The sequence below is a fragment of the Eutrema salsugineum genome, unplaced genomic scaffold (genome assembly GCF_000478725.1).
Source record: "Eutrema salsugineum unplaced genomic scaffold, Eutsalg1_0 scaffold_9, whole genome shotgun sequence".
Taxonomy (NCBI): domain Eukaryota; kingdom Viridiplantae; phylum Streptophyta; class Magnoliopsida; order Brassicales; family Brassicaceae; genus Eutrema; species Eutrema salsugineum.
The window spans coordinates 7814932-7834425 of NW_006256342.1; the positions used below are offsets into that span (position 1 = coordinate 7814932).

General features: G+C 32.6%; 3 protein-coding genes across 3 annotated transcripts; all 3 read right to left on the bottom strand.

Annotated features, from left to right (window-relative positions):
• Positions 1–6303: 6303 nt before the first annotated feature.
• LOC112085146 lies at positions 6304–7287 on the bottom strand. Its single transcript, XM_024154173.1, has one exon. It carries the CDS (start codon positions 7285–7287, stop codon positions 6304–6306), a length of 984 nt encoding a protein of 327 aa, XP_024009941.1.
• Positions 7288–8386: 1099 nt separating this feature from the next.
• LOC18008422 (peroxiredoxin-2B) lies at positions 8387–9559 on the bottom strand. The gene is made up of 3 exons (XM_006391272.2): positions 9345–9559; positions 8833–8912; positions 8387–8741 (listed from the first exon to the last, which is right to left on the bottom strand). The coding sequence occupies exons 1-3, from the start codon at positions 9497–9499 to the stop codon at positions 8488–8490; spliced, it is 489 nt and encodes a 162-aa protein (XP_006391334.1). The 5' UTR covers positions 9500–9559; the 3' UTR covers positions 8387–8487.
• A 4921-nt stretch (positions 9560–14480) lies between these two features.
• On the bottom strand, positions 14481–16211 carry LOC18009335 (peroxiredoxin-2B). Its single transcript, XM_006391273.2, has 3 exons — positions 15894–16211; positions 15132–15211; positions 14481–14973 (listed from the first exon to the last, which is right to left on the bottom strand). The coding sequence occupies exons 1-3, from the start codon at positions 16046–16048 to the stop codon at positions 14720–14722; spliced, it is 489 nt and encodes a 162-aa protein (XP_006391335.1). The 5' UTR covers positions 16049–16211; the 3' UTR covers positions 14481–14719.
• Between the last annotated feature and the right edge of the window lie 3283 nt (positions 16212–19494).

Below are 19494 nucleotides of genomic sequence, written 5' to 3' on the forward strand. Positions count from 1 at the left end.
AAGGAGGTGGCGCAGACATCCAGGCTGGGCAAGGGAGCTTCGGCCGAGAGAGAGACTTGGAGGATGGTGGTGGCCAAGGCAAAGAGAGAGAGAGAGACATGGCCAGGAGAGAGAAAGAAGAAGAAGAAAATGCAGGGAGAGAGAGGAGGAGAGCAGCTCGGCGCAGAGAAGAGAGAAAGAGAAAGGGAAAAGGTGGCTAGGGTTTGTTTAGGTGGTTAATGAGGGTTTAGAGATTTAATTAGGTATTTATATCTAGGTACAAGAAATAGACTGTGTTTAATGGGTTTTTAAAAAGTAATTAGGAAATATCCAAATAAAAAAAAAATGAAATAAGATAATTTAATTTAATTAAACCGGGTTTAGGAAACTGATAACAACCGATCTTTGGTTAACCAAGAGTCGGGTTGTTACACAACTGGTTCGGCTTATATACAAGATCGTTCGAAATAGGATTTCGTCACTAAATTACTCTAAAGCCATAATATCCTCTTTACGCCAGTGCAGCACCGTAACATAATCTGGATATCATAAGAAATATGCGTTTGTCTTAGACGATAAAGAAGAAAATGATAAAAACTTGAGTTTAGATGTTATATGATGAGGTATATGTTTTGTATGTATATATATATATATATATATATATGTGTATTAAAGAAAGGAGGAGAGAATGAATGAAGTAGGAGAGAGACGATGAGAAGGAGAAAACAATCTCTTTGATTATTGATTCTTTTAAACACACGCACAGTTACTACAAGTGAGAGAGGGAGAGGTCTATTTATACACAGCATTAAGTCGGTAAAACTGTCGGTAAAAGTTTGGATAATTACAACATATTATAATACTCACTCTTGATTATCCATTATTGTTACCGTATTATGTACTATCTCGTTAAAAACTTTATCATGGAAAAATCTGTAGGGATAAAAACCATGACAAAGAAAAAAGAGTACAGTAACATAATCTCCCTCTACAAATTTCCTTTATAGATCTTGTATTCGGCGCATTCCAATGCTACGGACGTGTTTTCTAAATGATGTAGTAGGAAGCGCCTTTGTAAAGAGATCTGCTGCATTGTCACTTGAGCGAACATATTGGATATCTACTTCCTGATTTTTCTCGAGTTCTTGAGTGTAAGAGAAAAACCTTGGAAGAATATGTTTTGTTATGTCGCTCTTGATGAAACTTTCTTTGAGTTGAGCAACACATGCAGCATTATTTTCAAATACTTTTGTTGGTTCCGTATCGATGACTATTCCACTTGCACCTTGTATATGTTGAGTCATGGATCTGAGCCATATGCATTCTCTACATGCTTCATGAAGAGCAATGATTTCCGCATAATTTGAAGAAGTGGCGACCAAAGTCTGTTTTTGAGAACGCCATGAGATCGCCGTTCCACCAATTGTGAAAATATATCCAGTTTACGATCGAGCTTTATGCGGATCTGATAAATATCCTGCATCTGCAAAACCAACTATACCAACTTCGGGGTTTCTATGATAAAATAAACCTAGATCAATCGTACCTTGGAGATAACGAAAAATATGTTTTATCCCATTCCAATGCCTATGCGTAGGAGATGAGCTGTATCTTGCAAGTAGATTAGTAGCAAAAGCTATATCTGATTGGATACAATTTGCAAGATACATAAGCCCACCGATAGCATTCATATAAGGTACTTCAGAACCTAATATGTTTTCGTTATCTTCACAAGGTCGAAATGGATCCTTGTTAATATCAAGTGATCTATTGACCATTGGAGTACTCAAATGAGTTGCTTTATCCATTTTAAAACGTTTTAACACCTTTTTAGTGTAATTTGATTGATGCACAAATAACCCATCTTGGAAATGCTCAATCTGGAGTCCTAGACAAAATTTTGTCTTCCCAAGATCTTTCATTTCGAACTCTTCTTTCATGTGAGTTCTTGCATCATCAATCTCCTTTTGAGTTCCGATTATGTTCAGATCATCAACATATACAGCAATGATCACAAATCCGGACGAGGATTTCTTAATAAATACGCAAGGGCATATCGCATTGTTGATGTATCTTTTACTCAACAAATATTCACTTAAGCGATTATACCTCATGCGTCTGGACTGTTTTAATCCGTAAAGTGATCGCTGTAATTTGACTGAACATATGTCTTTAGATGCTTCAGACATCTTTGATCTTTCTGGGATCTTTACTTCCTCTGAGATTTTCATGTATATTTCACTATCAAGTGATCCATATAGTTATACAGTCACAACATCCATAAGGTACATGTCTAGATCTTTAGATGCCGTTAGGCTCATTAAGTACCTGAATGTGATTGCATCCATGGCCCGGGAATATGTATCTTCATAATCAATTCCCGGTCTTTGAGAAAAAACCTTGTGCCACAAGTCAGGCTTTATATCGTGTGATCTCGTTTTTCTCATTTCTTTTTCTCACAAAGACCCATTTGCACCCGACTGGCATTACATCTTTAGGTGTAATGATTATAGGTCCAAAGACATTTCTTTTATTCAGGGAGATTAATTCATTTCTCATGGCCGTCTGCCATTTCTCCCGGTCAGGTCTTTTCTGACATTCTGACATGGACCTTGGGTCCGGATCATCGTTTTCATTTTCAAATTCTTTGGATACCGAAAAGGAGAATATTCCATTTGTATCATTTATCTCGTTTCTAACCCATAATGTCCCACTTTGGGCAAAGTTAAAGAAAATCTCATACTTTTCAGTATCATGTTCGTCTTCTAGACGAACTTCTTTAACTGGTTCTTCTGGAACCTCTTCACCAATGTCTTCAAGACATTTTTCTTTATTCGGTTCTTCTGTAACCTTGTCTCCCAATTTTTTTTTCTTTCGAGGATTTTTATCCTTTGAGCCCATCGGCCTCCCGCGCTTAAATTGAAACCGCTGTTCATTTGCTTTATTTCCATCAATAACTAGTTCCGGAACATTTATTTTTGATGGAGCATTAGCAGCAGGAATATATGATTTTGTCACTTTTCTCGTATCTGTGAACGCATCAGGTAACTGGTTTCCCAACTTTTGCAAATGTATAATTTTTTGAACTTCCATTTCGCGTTGATGGGTAGGGGGATCGAGATTAGCCAAGGTTTGTGTACACCATGTGATATCCTTTGGTGATTCTCTTGATCCTCCCCCCAACGCTGGGAATTCATTTTCATTAAAGTGGCAATCAGCAAAATGTGCCGTAAACATATCTCCAGTTAAGATATCTAATTATACTTGGTGATGTATAGCCGATATATATTCCCAATCTTCTTTGTGGCCCCATTTTTGTTCTTTGCGGCGGGGCTATTAGGACATAGACCGCACATCCAAATATACGGAGATGGGATACATTTGGCTCTTTACCAGATGTTAACTGTATTGGGGAATATTCATTATATGCATTTGGCCTCATCTGGACCAATGCCCCAGCATGCAATATAGCATGTCCCCATACAGTAATTGGGAGTTTTGTTCTCAATATTAACGGTTTTGCTATCAATTGCAACCATTTTATTAAAGACTCAGCCATGCCATTTTGTGTATGAACATGTGGAACCAGATGTATAACACCGGATTTTGACCATTTTTATGGATCACTTTAATATCTTTTACAGGTGTTTTTACTCCATTTTCAAAGGTTTTCAAAGGATTTCTATGTTTCCGGATTTTAAAAGACTTTTCAGGTAATTTGGGATAAAGAGGCACAAAATAGAACAAAAGGACTCTTTTGGATAAATGCAGACCGTCAGAACTCTCATGGAGAGACGAAGACCTTCTCACCGTCTGATCACCCTCAAAATTGGACAACTTATAGAAGAATCAACCAGCTATCAAATGCACTTGGTTTGGAGACATTCCAACGGTTGGATCTCAAGATATTCCATTAGCCCCGGAGCCACTCGAAGTCGGCCAGCAAGTCACGCGACCGCGGTGATCAACCTATTTCCCGCGGTCAGAAGCTTCCCGACTGCGGCCAACCAGCCAATCCCCGCGGTCACGACACTCCCGACCGCGGCAATCAATCTCCGAATTAAAGCCCATGTATCTGAAGCCCAAAGTCATTCTCAGCCTCAATTCCGGAACCCTAGAGACCATGGAGTATTGGAGACTATAAATACATGTCATTTAGGTCGTTTTTTAGAGAGAGCCATTCATACTTTACAAAAACCCTTTTCCTTTAGCCGCTTTTATGAGATTTTTGTAGAAGATTGTTCAAGTTCGAGTTCTTCAATAGAGAAGCTTTCTTTATCTCTTTTCTTTACTGTTTTTCCTTACTTTTATTAAAACCAATGATGATGTCGACCTCAGCCATGTCTGAGTAGATCCCGAGTTGGGCTTAGGGTTCTCGAAAGGGGCTCTCATAATCGATTAAGACATCTAGGTTTATAGATCTGGGATTTTGACCTGTTCTCTGTTTATTCTTGTTCTTATTGCATGTATGCTTGATTGATCACCTAGTATCTGATCTAGATAGTTAGTGTTGCGAAAGTTTTCATTAAGTATCAGCCCTAGAATGAAACAGGCGATTTTTCCGTAGGAGTGGAAACCTACCTGCGGCGAGATCGTGAGTACTGACGAGTCTTGTGCAGCTCTTACGTTCTCTCCCTTCCAGGGCCAGAGTGGAAACCTACTGGTCAGGGTTGCGAGAAACAGTTGGTTATGATCACGACAGTGACGTAATCATACCGCCGTACTCTAGCTCTAGAACCCATATATCAATATCCGTCAATCCCAATCTATCTACCCTAGTGTTAAAACCGATTATGATCCCTTAGAGTTCCCAAAAGCTCAGCGTTTTTAGCCATAGTTTACAACTCCATCGATTTTTATTGCTTTCTTAGACCTGCATTTCAATTCCCTTAGTTCGATATTTTACTTGCTTAATTTACCTTTCATGCGATATTTCACTTGCCTTATTAGTCTTTCATTCGATATTTTGCTTATTCTAATTGCATTTCATTCGGTTTTCTTACTTGCTTTTTAGGATAGATTTATTTGCTTTCTTTGTTTTTAGTTTAATTCGCAAAACAAACAACCAACCTTTAAAACCAATTTAGTATAGACATAAAGTTAAAAACCATAGAGGAATACCAGGCACACAAATCTCTGTGCACACAAACCCTAAATACTACAACTGATTAGCTGTGCACTTGCGGCTTTCATTTGTTTTGTTAAGGGTAAAACTTGTTCCCTCACGCAGTTGATACGAACGAGACATCAATGTTCAACATCGATTCATAATGACATACAATAGTCATTAAAGGCTGCTGAAGTGAATTCACCAGCATTGTCAAGCCTGACTTTCTTTATGGCATAATCAGGAAATTGCGCTTTCAACCTGATTATTTGGGCATGAATCTTGCGAAAGCCATATTTCTTGTGGTCAATAAACACACATGTGACCATCTACTAGATGCGTCAATTAATACCATGAAATATCTAAATGGCCCGCACGGTGGGTGAATCGGCCCACATATATCACCATGTATTCTCTCTAAGAATACAAGAGATTCATTCCCAACTTTGGTTGGCGAGGATCTAGTTATGAGTTTTCCTTGAAAACATGCCTGACATGAAAACTCTCCCGATTGAAAAATCTTTTGGTTTTTTAATGGGTGGCCACTCGAATTTTGCACAATCCTTCTCATCATGACTGATCCAGGATGGCCACATATTTCATGCCATACTCTAAATGTACTAGTAAACCCCGGGTTTACTGTAACATAGGATTCAGTCATATTTATTTTTGTGCAATATAACCTAGAGGACATCATTGGTAATTCTTCCAATACGTGTTTCCTCTCAGATATAATGCAAAGATATTCAATGCCATTCTTATTTGTACTTGCTATATGATATCCATTTCCTCGGATATCTTTAAAACTTAGCAAGTTTCTACTAGATTCGGGGGAATATAATGCATCATTTATTTCAAAATTTGTCCCCTTTGGCATTGAAAAATTAGCTCTTCCGGAGCCAATTATAATATTTGCATTACCAGATATGGTATCCACGCTTCCGGCGGAGTCCTTTATTTTGAGACAGGAGAAATACTTTTTATCTTTAAGTATAGTATGTGTCGTAGCACTGTCGGCTAGACATGTATCTCCATCCTAAATCTCAAACGATGTCATAGTCTAGATTAAAATATGCAAGAAAATGCATTAATAAATCAAAAATATAATTTTAAAAGTTATTTTACATTAAAAAACCCTTTTTATGTTTAGAAAAATATATTACATTCTTATATAAGATTACATTAGTTTTTTCTATCTTCTTCATAAAGACATTATACTACATTGATCTTAATCGCTTTGTTTCCGTTGATTCATCAGGATCAACAAGGAAATCAGCGATATCAAGATGAGTATAATCATTTATGCCATCAAAGGAAGGTCCAGCTTCATCAGAGATGAAATTGGTTTCAAAATTCTTTCCTTTATCCTTTTCTTTGGCATCTTGTGATGCTTCGTACAGATCGGCTAAATGTCTTGGCGTACGACATGTTTTAGCCCAATGATTTTTCATGCAGCATCTGTAACAAGCAGTTTCTTTTTGCTTTCCTGCTTCCCGACCAACATCATTTTGTTTTCGTCGTCCACGACCTTGTCCGCGACCGCGGTTACGGCCTTGACCATGCCCGCGTCCGCGTTCAGTTCTATTATTTTGACTGGATGACCCAACATTCGCTTCTGGGAATTGCGATGATCCAGTTGGACGAGTTTGATAGTTTAACATCACGAGCTGATTATTTTGTTCAGCTACAAGGAGGACTTGCATCAACTCCGAGTACGTGGTGTAACCTTTTGCCCGGTATTGTTGTTGCAGGATTACATTTCCAAGATGAAATATGTGGAGAGTTTTTTCGATCATGTCGAAATCACTTACCTCCTGTCCACATAACATCATCCCGGAAGTAATTCCGAACATAGCGGAATTATATTCACCAACAGTTTTGTAATCCTGAAACCGGAGGTTCAGCCACTCATGTTTCGCTTTTGGTAAGATCACATATTTTTGGTGATCAAACCTATCTTTAAGAGATTGCCAAAGATCTGCAGGATCTTCTTTCGTGATGTATTCTTCTTTTAAACTATTATCGATGTGGTGGAGCAAAAATATCATGGCTTTCGCCTTATCTGATGTCGTTTCCGACTTATCGATGGTATCGAGAAGCCTGTTTCCTCTTAGATGCATTTTTGCACCTACTGCCCATGACATATAATTTTTTCCAGACACATCAAGGGCAGGGATTTCGAGCTTCGCCAAATTCGACATTATAACTGTATATAATTTTATCAAAAATAAATTTAGCAAACGTTCAGTATTAAATTTTGCTTAACGAGAAAAACATGATAAAAATTTAATTTTTACACATAATAAAACATAAAATTAAAATAATTCTGGAGGCAGAGCCTTCCATATATAATTTGAAGAGGCATAGCCTACCATATTTTTTAAGGAGGCAGAGCCTACCATATTTTTGAGGAAGCAGAGCCTACCATATAATTTTGAGGAGGCAGAGCTTTCTACTCCATAAACATAATATCAAGGAGGAGGTTTAACCTTCTACTCCATATATATGATCTGAGGAGACATAGTCTACCATATGATCATATGATCGTGAAGACATAGTCTATCATAATGATCGGTTCGAGGAAGGCAGAGTCTATCATCCCGTAAACTTAAAAAAAAAAGAAATAGAACATAAATTTAAATTAACGGTTCGGGGAAGGCCGAGCCTATCATCCCAAAATAATACATAAACTTGAAATAAACATAAATTTAAATCTTACCTTTTTGGGTATAAGAACGGATCAAGAAACGCCCGTGCTGATAACGTGATAAAAATTTGAATTTATATGTTATATGATGAGATATATAGTTTGTATGTATATATATATGTGTATTAAAGAAAGGAGGAGAGAATGAATGAAGTAGGAGAGAGATGATGAGAATGAGAAAACAATCTCTTTGATTATTGATTCTTTTTACACACACGCACAGTTACTACAAATGAGAGAGGGAGAGGTCTATTTATACACAGCATTAAGTCGGTAAAACTATGTCCGTAAAAGTTTGGATAATTACAACACATTATAATAGAAAAATATTTATAGTAGAATCTTGTGAAACGGATATCTCACAAAAAGTAGAAGGGCAAGTAAATAAGAAAAAAAAAAAAAAACATCTGAAAACTCTCGTAGCAGGCCTAACTTTTTGGTACGTATAATGAATTAGGCTTACGTTACGTGCTATGTCCATATCAGTCCAGACTAAAATGGAAAAAATTGGTATGAATCTACAGATGGATTACTCATTATATCTTTCATAAACCAACATAAAGAAGAAAAACAAATACTTTATTATTACCGCTTTATTATGCCAGCTTTATTGTCTGAAGGCTACAAGCAAACTACTTTTACATGCAGCGGTTTTACATGCACAAAAACAATCAAAAGAGACTGATAAATTTTCTTAGAGAGCCTTGAGGATCTCATCGGCGCTTGAAACAGTGAACTCGCCACCAGATTCAACATTGGCGACAGTCACCTTAAGGTTGTCCAACAACATAGCAAATCTCTTTGTCCTAACACCAAGACCCTTGTCCTTGAGGTCAAGCTCAAGTCCGAGTAGCTTTGTGTATTCTCCTGACCCGTCTGCTACAAACTTCACATGCTTGTTGTCTGGGTATGTCTTTCCCCAAGCCTTCATCACAAATGGATCATTCACTGCAACAAATCAATTGCAAATTATGTTTAACCAAACAGCTTTAATTATAAATTTTTGAATATACAAATTGATAGAGATCATGATATTCACCGCTAAAGCAAATGATCTCATCAACACCCTTTGATTTCAGCTCCTCTGCTTTGTCAATGAAACTAGGCACATGCTGCATGCTAATTCAAGAAAAGAAAACATAAATTGTCAAATATAAATCTAAGGATCCAGCTTAGCAACTACACCAATATACACAAAAGTTGAGTAACAAAACTACTTAAAGGATAAACCTGAAAACCTAATCTGATTGAGAACAAGAAAAAAAAAGTATCATATTTCATATCAAATTATGACAAAACTCCTCTATATATGGTACGCCTCACGAGTCAGGATCTAAGGCGATTTACAACTATATATACACTACAAAAAAAACAAGGCCATTACGGAAATTCTAATTAATTTAAATCCGTCTGAAATTCTCAACGATTTCCAATGAAACGGATGGAAAAAATGGCGTCATCGGAAATATATAAAAATGTCACATCCTGACCTCATTTTCGACAACAACTGAACATTTTATGACAAATAAGAAAAAGTTTGGAGGATTTTACCTGCAGGTCGGGGTAAAAGCACCAGGTACACCGAAGAGAACGACCTTCTTACCGGCGGCGAAAGAGTGAACGGAAACGGTTTGGACCTGATCATTCTCGTCGAAGAAGGAGATTGATCCGTCTGGTACAACATTGCCGACAGCAATTGGAGCCATGATCAGAAGCAAATGATTTGAACTTTAAAGTAAATGTGAAAATGGAAGAGGTTAAAGTGTGAAATGAAATGGATGGCTTTTCAGATAATTTATAGGACTTTTGGATAATTATCATTAATTGAGTTTCTTTTATTTTTTATGGTCAAAATAACTGATTTTTTTTCTTGATTACCTTTTTGTTTGGTGAAGATACGTTTCCGGAATGAAAAATCACTAATTCATTTTCTTTCCTTTTGTTCTTTTTACTATTTTTGATTTTCTTTCTTGATCACTACTTCTTCTTTGCTTGGTCAAAATTCATGATTACGATTCTTACCTGTAAATTTTGAATGATAAAAGATATATATTTTCCAAAATTACAGCAACTTGTTTTTAGAAACCTTAGTAAAAAATTTAGTAGTCAAATTTACAAAATCTTTTGAAAAACTTATTATGGTACATATGAAAATTCTTATGGTAATAAATCTTTTTTTTTTGGAATACCCAAAAATCAATATGATGGAAATAAGAAAATTATCTTGGTTAGGAATTTTACTTTTTTTGTTAGATTTATTTCTTTTCTGGCCAAAAATACTGTCTGTTTTTTTTTCAATATCAAAAAAAAAATAAACAAAAATACTATTTTCTATTATTATTTGAGAAGGACACTTAAAAAATAACCTTTATGTCATGTGTTATTAACAATTTTGTCATGCTAATGTTCAATCTCATAAAGCTTCTCAAAGATTTTTTGAAATTAGACTAAACTTACTAGATTAATTACATCATATGCCATTAACATTAATTTAGTTAAAGATTAGTTTATATCAAATATATATTTAATACTCAAACATTTAATTTGTAAATATATTCTCTCTCTTTCTATTTATTATCAACATATTTATAAAAATTTAATACATAATATTACTTATGTTACTAAACATTATTTTCTTATCTCATCTTTATTTAATTTTAATTTTGTTAAAAAATAATCATATTATCTATTTAATAATTAAATTTAAATTTTTTCATTCATATTATAATTCACATTTTTTATATCAAAGCAAAGTATCTTAGTCTGATGTTAGACCGGTTAGATAGAACATATTAATCTAATTTAGTATATTTAATGTATAATTTTATTCATCTAAAAAATATTATTAAAATTAATTATAAAATCAATAATTATCTAGTATTTATGCAATTGTATTATAAAATAAATATAACTTTGATCATTATTTATAACTAAATTTTGCGTCCACGCTACGCGTGGGTATTTTTTTGATAAAAATTATATGCAATCAATTATATTTATTAAGATATAAATTTTATATATTAGTGATTTAATAATATATTAAAAATATTATGGTGTTAATTATTATGTAAATTTAGAGGTTTTAAGGGTTTTGTTTTAAATCTATATACAGAATGTCATATTTCAAAAATGTATTAATTGGTCGAACATTTATAAGTTAATATACTCAAATCAACTAAAAAATTTACAAATTAATTAAATGATACTTTTTAAACATAGTATTGACATGATGATAAAATATTATACATTCACTTCTTTAAATCATGAAGATAATTTTTTTCATCATTTTCACTTTTCTTCCAATTATATATGTGATCTTTAAAAACAATAAAAAATAATACAATTTAAAATTTAATCTTTTTTCTTCTCTTGTTTAACTGATACAAATTTTTATTTTGTTATATTAATTTAAACAACAAATATTTGCTTTGAGATTAATAACAAATTTAAATTTGAAACCAAAATAATAGTTGAATATAAAATAAATAAAATCACACAAAATTTGTGAATTAAATATATTATCGTCAATTTGTTGTGCAAACGTTTGAAAATTTTTTCAATGATTATACGTCATCTCTTCTATTAAGAATACTTTTTTTCATCATGTTCATTTTTATTCTTGTTATATCTGTTTTTTCAACGATATATCATCTTTATTTATTTTAATGATTTTTGTATGATTATCTTCAGTTTCATCATATTCATTCTTATTTTTTGTAATTATAATTAAGTAGGCAAAGCTGGTACAATTTAATATATAGAGATCTAGAAAAATGAAATAACAAATTGAACAACTCAAAAATTCTACATTAATCATTGCAATTCCAAGTCGAATATACAAGATGTATTTTTTTGAGCATTTTCGCATAATATATTACATGAGATTATGTAGAAATATGTTTTGCATATGTAAAAAAAATAATTAATATAAATTATAATTATTAATTATTTAAATTTCTACGTGAAAAACCTTAAATCAAGTAACCTAAACTTGTATAAGTAGCATATATTTTTATAGATAATAAATTAAATTTATAACTTAAACATCAATAATGAAGATTTTAATATCATGTTTTTTTTGTTAATAGAGATTTCTTTATTCTTTAATATTTTTCTTAATAGATTTAGAATTTTTTTAAATTTACAATTTTGATATATACGAATAAAGTTTAATTTTTAAATACTGATATGAATGCTTTGAAAATAATAGCTTTAACTGTTATTAATAATAGAATAATTTTAATTAACAATTTTTCGTATATTTTTTGTATTAACAATGTAATTTAATAATTTAGAATTTTTTTAAATTTTAGTTATTGATGTACACTAATAAATTGAAATTTTAAATTTTTGTGGATGTTTTTAGAGGCATATAGCTACGATTTTATTTTTCTATAAATTTATTTTTTTGTTAACCATATAAATTTTAAATTTTGGAAATTTTTTTAACTTTAAATATTGATGTGGACCAATAAAATTGAACTTTTAAATCATATTTGGACATTCTTATAGGCATATAGCTTTTACTTTTTTAATAATAGATGTAAAAATCAAAGGTAGAAGATTCTACAAGAGGCAAGTGATTGTGGTCTCTCCTTGTTTTGAGGCTTACCGAATGTATTTGGATGCTGCTTGGTCTGCTAGTTGTTACCTTTTTGGTTAATGTTAGGTTGTTAAAACCCCATTAGATGCCATGTTATTTCAAAAAACTTCTTCGGATACCTCAATCTTCGTCTTAATGACGGAACTTCTTTCTCTATTTTCAAGTGCTTCGTTTTTCAAAAGTGTCATAATTTTGGTCTCGCCTTCTTGTTTTGAGGCTTACCGAATGTATTTAGATGTTGATTGGTCAGCTAATTGTTACCTTTGTGGTTAATGTTAGGTTACTAAAACCCCATCAGATTCCATGTTATTTCAAAAATCTTCCTCAGATACCTCAAACTTCTTTGTCTTAATGACGAACCTCTTTCTCTATTTTCAATGCTTCATTTTTCAAAAGTTTCGAGTATCAATCACTTGACATGTTTCTCGGATTGCTTGAAATTTATCATTCTTCTCAAATTCGGTGGCCAAGCTTTGTAGATTTTTCGGTCTCTTTTTCGATATTAAAGCGGTTTGTAATGGCTTTGTTTATATCTTTTTCATTATAGTTAAAAATATAATTTAGTCAAGTTGGTTCTTTTACGTTGTAATGACTTATTTTTTATTGAAACTTAACTCTATTTTTTTGTTTTGTATATTTGAAATGGTTGCACACACAAAAAAAAACTTAAAACTTATTATAGTTATGTGACAAAAAAATTGAATGCTAATGTAAGAGTCTCTAAATATGTGTTTATACCTCTAATTTAAATATTAAATTTCCTATTTTAATATTATTTATTTTAGTTGTTATTATTAATATAAATTGTATATATAATTTCTTTTTCTTTAATAATTTTTAAAAACAATAATATAATTTGAAAACTTTTTAATTTTCAATGTTGAGGTGGACAAATAAAAAAATTACAACAAAATATTTGTCCAGCAATAATATTAGAATTTGTAAAGTTTCTTAATTTCTTTATTCAGCAATAATATTAGAATTTGTAAATTTTTTTTAATTTTGAATGTTGATGTGGACTAATAAAATTATATTTTTTAATCTTATGTGGACACTTTTAATACATAATTCTTTATTCTTTTATATATATTTTATTAACAATAATATTAGAATTTGGAAATTTTCCTTAATTTTGAATGCTGATGTGGACCAATAAAATTACTCTTTTGAATCCTATATGGACGCCTTGAGAAGCCTATAGCTTCAACTTTTATTAGTATAAGATTGCATAATCATCATATATATTTGTAATTATAAATATCAGCTAATATTTTTATAGCTGTATTTATATATATTATATTTGCACATTTGAATAAAAGAATTATAATTAATATTTACCCTGCATATGGTGCGGGTAATCAACTAGTCTTTGATTATAGTAGAGATAGAAAGAGTGACAAAAGAAAAACAGAATGCTAAAGCCTAAACGGAGAAAAGGATTCTTATTGTGTGACAATTAACGTGCATGGAATTTCTTTCATTCATAATATGTCGAAATCTATAATCTGTTGGGCCTAAGAATTAGGCTATTAAGCCTATTATCAATCTTGACATAATGACATCTTGTAATTTGTAGATCTATTGGAAATTTATAAGTCAAGAAACGAATGATGAGTGATTGCCAATTTATTTTACGTACCCAATAGCTCATTCTAATATTACATACCCACAAATCCATAATGAACCCTATTGAACCTAAACTGAACCAAGAATCGAAATAAGCCCAAACATGAGATAAACTCAAAACTCAACAAAACCATCAAAGAGGAAATAGCATTGTTGATATGAGGAAGCTGAAGCGATGTTCAATCAAGCGAGTTGCAGAATCTGACTTTCCTGATAATTAAGCTCCAATGTGACAAACTCCTTTTTTGAGCTTATCTTCAACAGTTCAACGATACATTGGTATGAACCCTAGATCAAATCTAAGCACATCACTCCAGATCTTGGTCTCCGATAACAAACGCATATATAGTTTGTTAAACAATTCACAACACAGCATAAAGAATGAAGAACACCATACAACTTTGACTTATGCTAAAACTTTCTTAGTAACAGCAAAACCTCTGGCTTATTACCAAGGATTTATGTTCCTAAAATAGACCTTATTTGGTGCTTATCATTGCCTCATTCAGTTTGATATGTCTCATATCTTTCATAAATCAACACAAAGAAAAACACCAACACCAACACTTTGATATTACGACATAAGCAAGTCACTACCGCTTTATTATGCCTGCTTAGTGAAATCAGGCTTAGAGTCTTCACTTTCAAATGCAGCGGTTTTACATTCATAAATACAAAAGACAATGATAAAGTTTACTTAGAGAGCCTTGAGGATATCATCGGCGCTTGAAACAGTGAACTCGCCACCAGATTCAACGTTGGCGACAGTAACCTTGAGGTTGTCCAACAACAGAGCAAATCTCCTTGACCTAACACCAAGACCCTTGTCCTTGAGGTCAAGCTCGAGTCCAAGAAGATGTGTGTATTCTCCTGACCCGTCTGCTACAAACTTCACATGCTTGTTCTCTGGGTATGTTTTTCCCCATGCCTTCATCACAAATGGATCGTTCACTGCAACAAATCAATGCAAATAATGGCGTTTAACACTATGAAACCAAACAAGCTAATATACAAATGATTGATCCAAGTGTGTATCGATTTTCTTGCTCTGCATTTCTTCTAAAATCCCATAAGAGATCAGAGGTTCGATACGGAAGAATCATACTCACCGCTAAAGCAGATGATCTCATCAACACCCTTTGATTTAAGCTCCTCTGCTTTCTCAATGAATCCAGGAACATGCTTCATGCTAATTCAGGAAAAACAAAACACAAAACCAAAATCAAAAATTCTCAAATCGAATCTAAGAATTAATCAGACCAGCATGGAACATGCTTCATGCTAATTCAGGAAAAACAAACACACAGAACAAAGTCAAAATTCTCAAATCGAATCAAAGAAACAGTCAGACCAGCATCATGTGAATTCAGGAACATGCTTCATGCTAATTCATAAAAAAAAAAAAAAAAAATTCACACTCGATACTAAGTATCAATTAGCTAAGCATCAAATCCTAATCTGATTGAGAACAAGAAAAAATTATCAATTTTCGACAAAATTCCAATATAATTCGGTAAGCCTCCCGATATACAACTAAATTAAGTGAGCAAAGAAGGACAACTCGGTAAACAAAATCACAAATTCTCAAACAGAATCTAAGAATCAATCAATCCAGGAACATGCTGCATGCTAATTCAAGAAAAGAAAAGAAAATGTAAATTCTCAAACTCGAATCTAAGCATCTATTAGCTAAGCATCAAAACCCACATACAAAAACTCTAGTTAAACCATGTAAACCTAATCTGATTTGAGAATTAAAAAGTATAAAATTTCATAGCAAATTTCGACAAAACTTCGCAAAATCGGAAAGCTTAATCTGATCTATAACTAAATTAAGAGAGCGAAGAAAAAAAAAAATCAGAGGATTATACCTGCAGGTAGGTGTGAAAGCACCAGGGACACCAAAGAGGATGACTTTCTTACCGGCGGCGAGAGAGTGGACAGAGACGGTCTGGAGCTGATCATTCTCGTCGAAGAAGGAGATTGTTCCGTCTGGTACAACATCGCCGACAGCAATCGGAGCCATGGATGAGATCGGCGGCTGAGAAGCGAAAGAAAATTGAAGAAGATGAGAAAATGGTAAGAGTCTAAAAAGCGATGGACTTTGACTTGAGTTTGAGAGTGATAATGAGAAAATGTAGGGTTTCGGACAATTTATACGGCTTCTCGGGATTATTTATAAATCATTTACCTGGTTTTCTGAAATTTTGTATATTGATTGCGATTTTGTTAGCTGTAACGGTAAGTCAAAATTAATACTTAATTTTCAAATATCAGTTTCCAATGAGTGAATTTGAGGAGTCGATTTTCAAGTATCAGTTTCCAAGAATATTCTGAAGTCACTTAACTTGATTTTTTTCAAGAAGTACGTACAGTATGTTCCGGGAATACAAACGACATGTATTTTTAGTGGTCAATTTTACAAAAGCTTTTTCAAATTTTACGAAAATATCTAAATTAGTCTTCTTTTTTTTTAACACAATCTAAATTAGTTCATTAGTATTATGTGGTTAGTAAGTATTTAATATAAATGTAAGTAAGAAATTTATCTTAGTAAAACTTTTGTTACATAAAAAAAAAGATGATTTGCATGAATAATAGATTTTAGTAAACAAATTAGCTAATTATCATAAATTGATTATATAGCTGTAATCAACTGCAAAAAGTAGGTGGGAAAGACTGAATATCTCTTATACTATAATTCTGGATAAAACTTTTTCTGACACGATATGAGACCACAAAACCTTAAAAAGATGGAGACTTTACTTGCTTCTTTGTACGATAGCAACAAGAACTTTAACCAACATTAATATTTATTATTATTTTATAATATATGTGTAGTAGTAAGTTAATTATTATTTTCTCTCTCCACTAGCTTTCTCTTCCTCTCTGTTATTCTTCTAATCTTCTTCTTTTGTGTTTCTTTTTCTAAACAAAATATTCAGAATGAGTGAATTTTAGATAGTGCAGTGCTGATTTGAGTAATCTAATTTTGCCATTTAGCTTTATGGGTTGGATTTTTTCAAGAAATTATACACGATACTTTTTTGCTCAAACATTTGAAATCTGAGATAACTCTATAGCATAATTGACTATTTTCAAAAAAAAATATTTACTCAGAGTATGCGGTTATGTAGTAAAAGACTATTTTCATAAAAAAGTTGTATCCTCAGATGAACATCCTCTCACTCTAAAATTATGAGACATTATGGACGATATTTTCTATGGTTGCACCAAGTTGAAGGTAAATAAACATATATCAAATAGTCACATATCACTTTAGTATAGACGTTCTTTTCGATTCTAATGCTTTTGTTTGTAGTATTCATATATTTATAGTAGATGACTACTAATATGTGACTATGTTTAAAATGTAGGTGGTTGTTATCGACCATGATCAGTATGACAACATTGCATATGAGAATCTTATGGGAGAGGTGTACACAACCAGTTTTTGGAGACCCCTTTATGAAAGACCTTTCTACCCAGAACCAACATATGTATGTTTTGGTGACTCGGAACTACTTCCCCCATTAATGCGCTGACCACATGGTCGATAAAAGAAAATAAAAATTCCATCCCGAGGAGAAATGAAAGTAACGTAGTCAACTATTTAGTGTTTGTAATATAGTCAACTTTTTAGATTGAGTTGTAGTTGACTACTTTTTGGTAGAAATGTGGGTGATCTAATTCTTTGAATGACACATAGAAATTTGAAAAATGTGGCAAGGCTTTGCAGCAGGTGTCTTGGGAGGGGTCACAATGGTAACTCTATGGCCATAGTTCACTATTTTCATAGAAGATTATTTTCTCAGAGTATGTAGTTATGTAGTAGACAACTATTTTATAAAAAAGTTTCATCCCCCTCAGACAAACTGAAAGTGTGAGACATTATGGACGATAATTCCTATAGTTACACAAAATTGAAAGTAATTAGACATATACCAACTAGTCATCTATCACTTCAGTATAGATGACTACTAATAGGTGACTATGTTGAAAATTAAGGTTCGTTTGATTGACACATAGACGTTGACTACTTTGTAACGTATTTTGATTAGATAGCTAGTACTCAAAATCGATTATTAGTAGTTGTTTATTTTCTCCATACAACTCAAAGTTGATTCTAATATTAAGTAAGTATTAATAATTGTCTATTTCAATTATATAACTACTACTCAAAGTTGATTATTGGTAGTTGTCTATTTTCTCTGACTCAAATAATTCAGGGTAGCGTTTCATCAAGCTGGGTCATTTAATGAAGGCAGATAGGTTGAGCGCCCTGATGACAGATGGTTCCTTGAATGTTTGGTTTAAAATCTTTCATGAACTAGCAAATAAAAAAGCATCTTCTGAAGAGTCTCTAGCAACTCTTACAAAGACATCAATGAATGCATTGTGGATCTGGAGAAGCACATTATTTGTGAATGGTGTGGGTTCACATTGTTGAAGAGAACACATATCCCTACAAAGGAAAATGACAAAAGTTAGTTATTGTAAACTGATTACTATTGTAACGTAGTTAACTATGAATAATTGTAATTAGTAGTTGGTTATATGTGCATAGTAGTTATGTAAACTAAATATGGAGAAGTTGTTTATTGTATCTGTTATAGATGATAAAAATAGACGATTACTAATGACGATATTCAATGTAGTTATTATTTACTCAGTATGCATATAAAAATAGTTAACTACTCTAGAACTTCAAAATCAAGAGAATCATATATCGATAACAACGAAGAAGATGATGGAACCGGGTGAATACAGTGAACTAGAAATAAAGTTGATTATAGAGAACCAGAAATCGAAGAAGTGAGCAAAAAAAAAAATACTAGCTACTGACTAAATAAAACAGACAAATAGTTAGCTACTGGCTAAATAACTATTATTGTGATGTAAATAACTATCATTATTCAAATGAGTAATTGACTATTCATGTATAGTAGTTTTATAGACTAACTGAATACGCGCGTAGACATTTATTAACGTTGTAAACCAGATGTGGATAACAAACAAAAAGGCAACTGTACTGGGAAAATACAGAGTACAAATTGGCAGAAATCACAAGTAGACGATTACTAAAGACGGTGTAAATAGTTAACTACATAGAGAAAGATATGAAAATCCTAGATCTACAAAATCAAGAAACTCAGATGTGGAAAAAAATAGTGAACAAGGCCACAATACTGAAGTAAAACGAGAACAATAAACATAACAGAAGTAGTAGAAAGAAGCAGAAGAAAACCAGATATCAAAGCAAGGGATGTTAGAGCCTCGCCATAGATCCTCGCCTTAGAAAACAAGAGGAGCAATAAGATGGACGGACGAGATTTTGCCGTAAAAACAGAGAGTAGAGAATTATGTGGATGTCTGGAAATGAAATTGAGGTTCCGATAGTTGAGTTTGAGTTTTGAAATGAGATTTTCTGGGTAGGTTCTGAAAGAAAAAGAATCAATTCAAAATTTAAAA

What these genes read in the sequence shown, in the direction of transcription:
- LOC18008422 (XM_006391272.2), bottom strand. Translation starts at nt 9,499, where the DNA reads ATGGCTCCAATTGCTGTCGGCAATGTTGTACCAGACGGATCAATCTCC. An exon ending in GCTTTTACCCCGACCTGCAG is followed by an intron (nt 8,913 to 9,344) that starts GTAAAATCCTCC and finishes TTCTTGAATTAG; the next exon opens with CATGCAGCATGTGCCTAGTT. An exon ending in TGAGATCATTTGCTTTAGCG is followed by an intron (nt 8,742 to 8,832) that starts GTGAATATCATG and finishes GATTTGTTGCAG; the next exon opens with TGAATGATCCATTTGTGATG.
- LOC18009335 (XM_006391273.2), bottom strand. Translation starts at nt 16,048, where the DNA reads ATGGCTCCGATTGCTGTCGGCGATGTTGTACCAGACGGAACAATCTCC. An exon ending in GCTTTCACACCTACCTGCAG is followed by an intron (nt 15,212 to 15,893) that starts GTATAATCCTCT and finishes TTCCTGAATTAG; the next exon opens with CATGAAGCATGTTCCTGGAT. An exon ending in TGAGATCATCTGCTTTAGCG is followed by an intron (nt 14,974 to 15,131) that starts GTGAGTATGATT and finishes GATTTGTTGCAG; the next exon opens with TGAACGATCCATTTGTGATG.
- LOC112085146 (XM_024154173.1), bottom strand. Translation starts at nt 7,287, where the DNA reads ATGTCGAATTTGGCGAAGCTCGAAATCCCTGCCCTTGATGTGTCTGGA.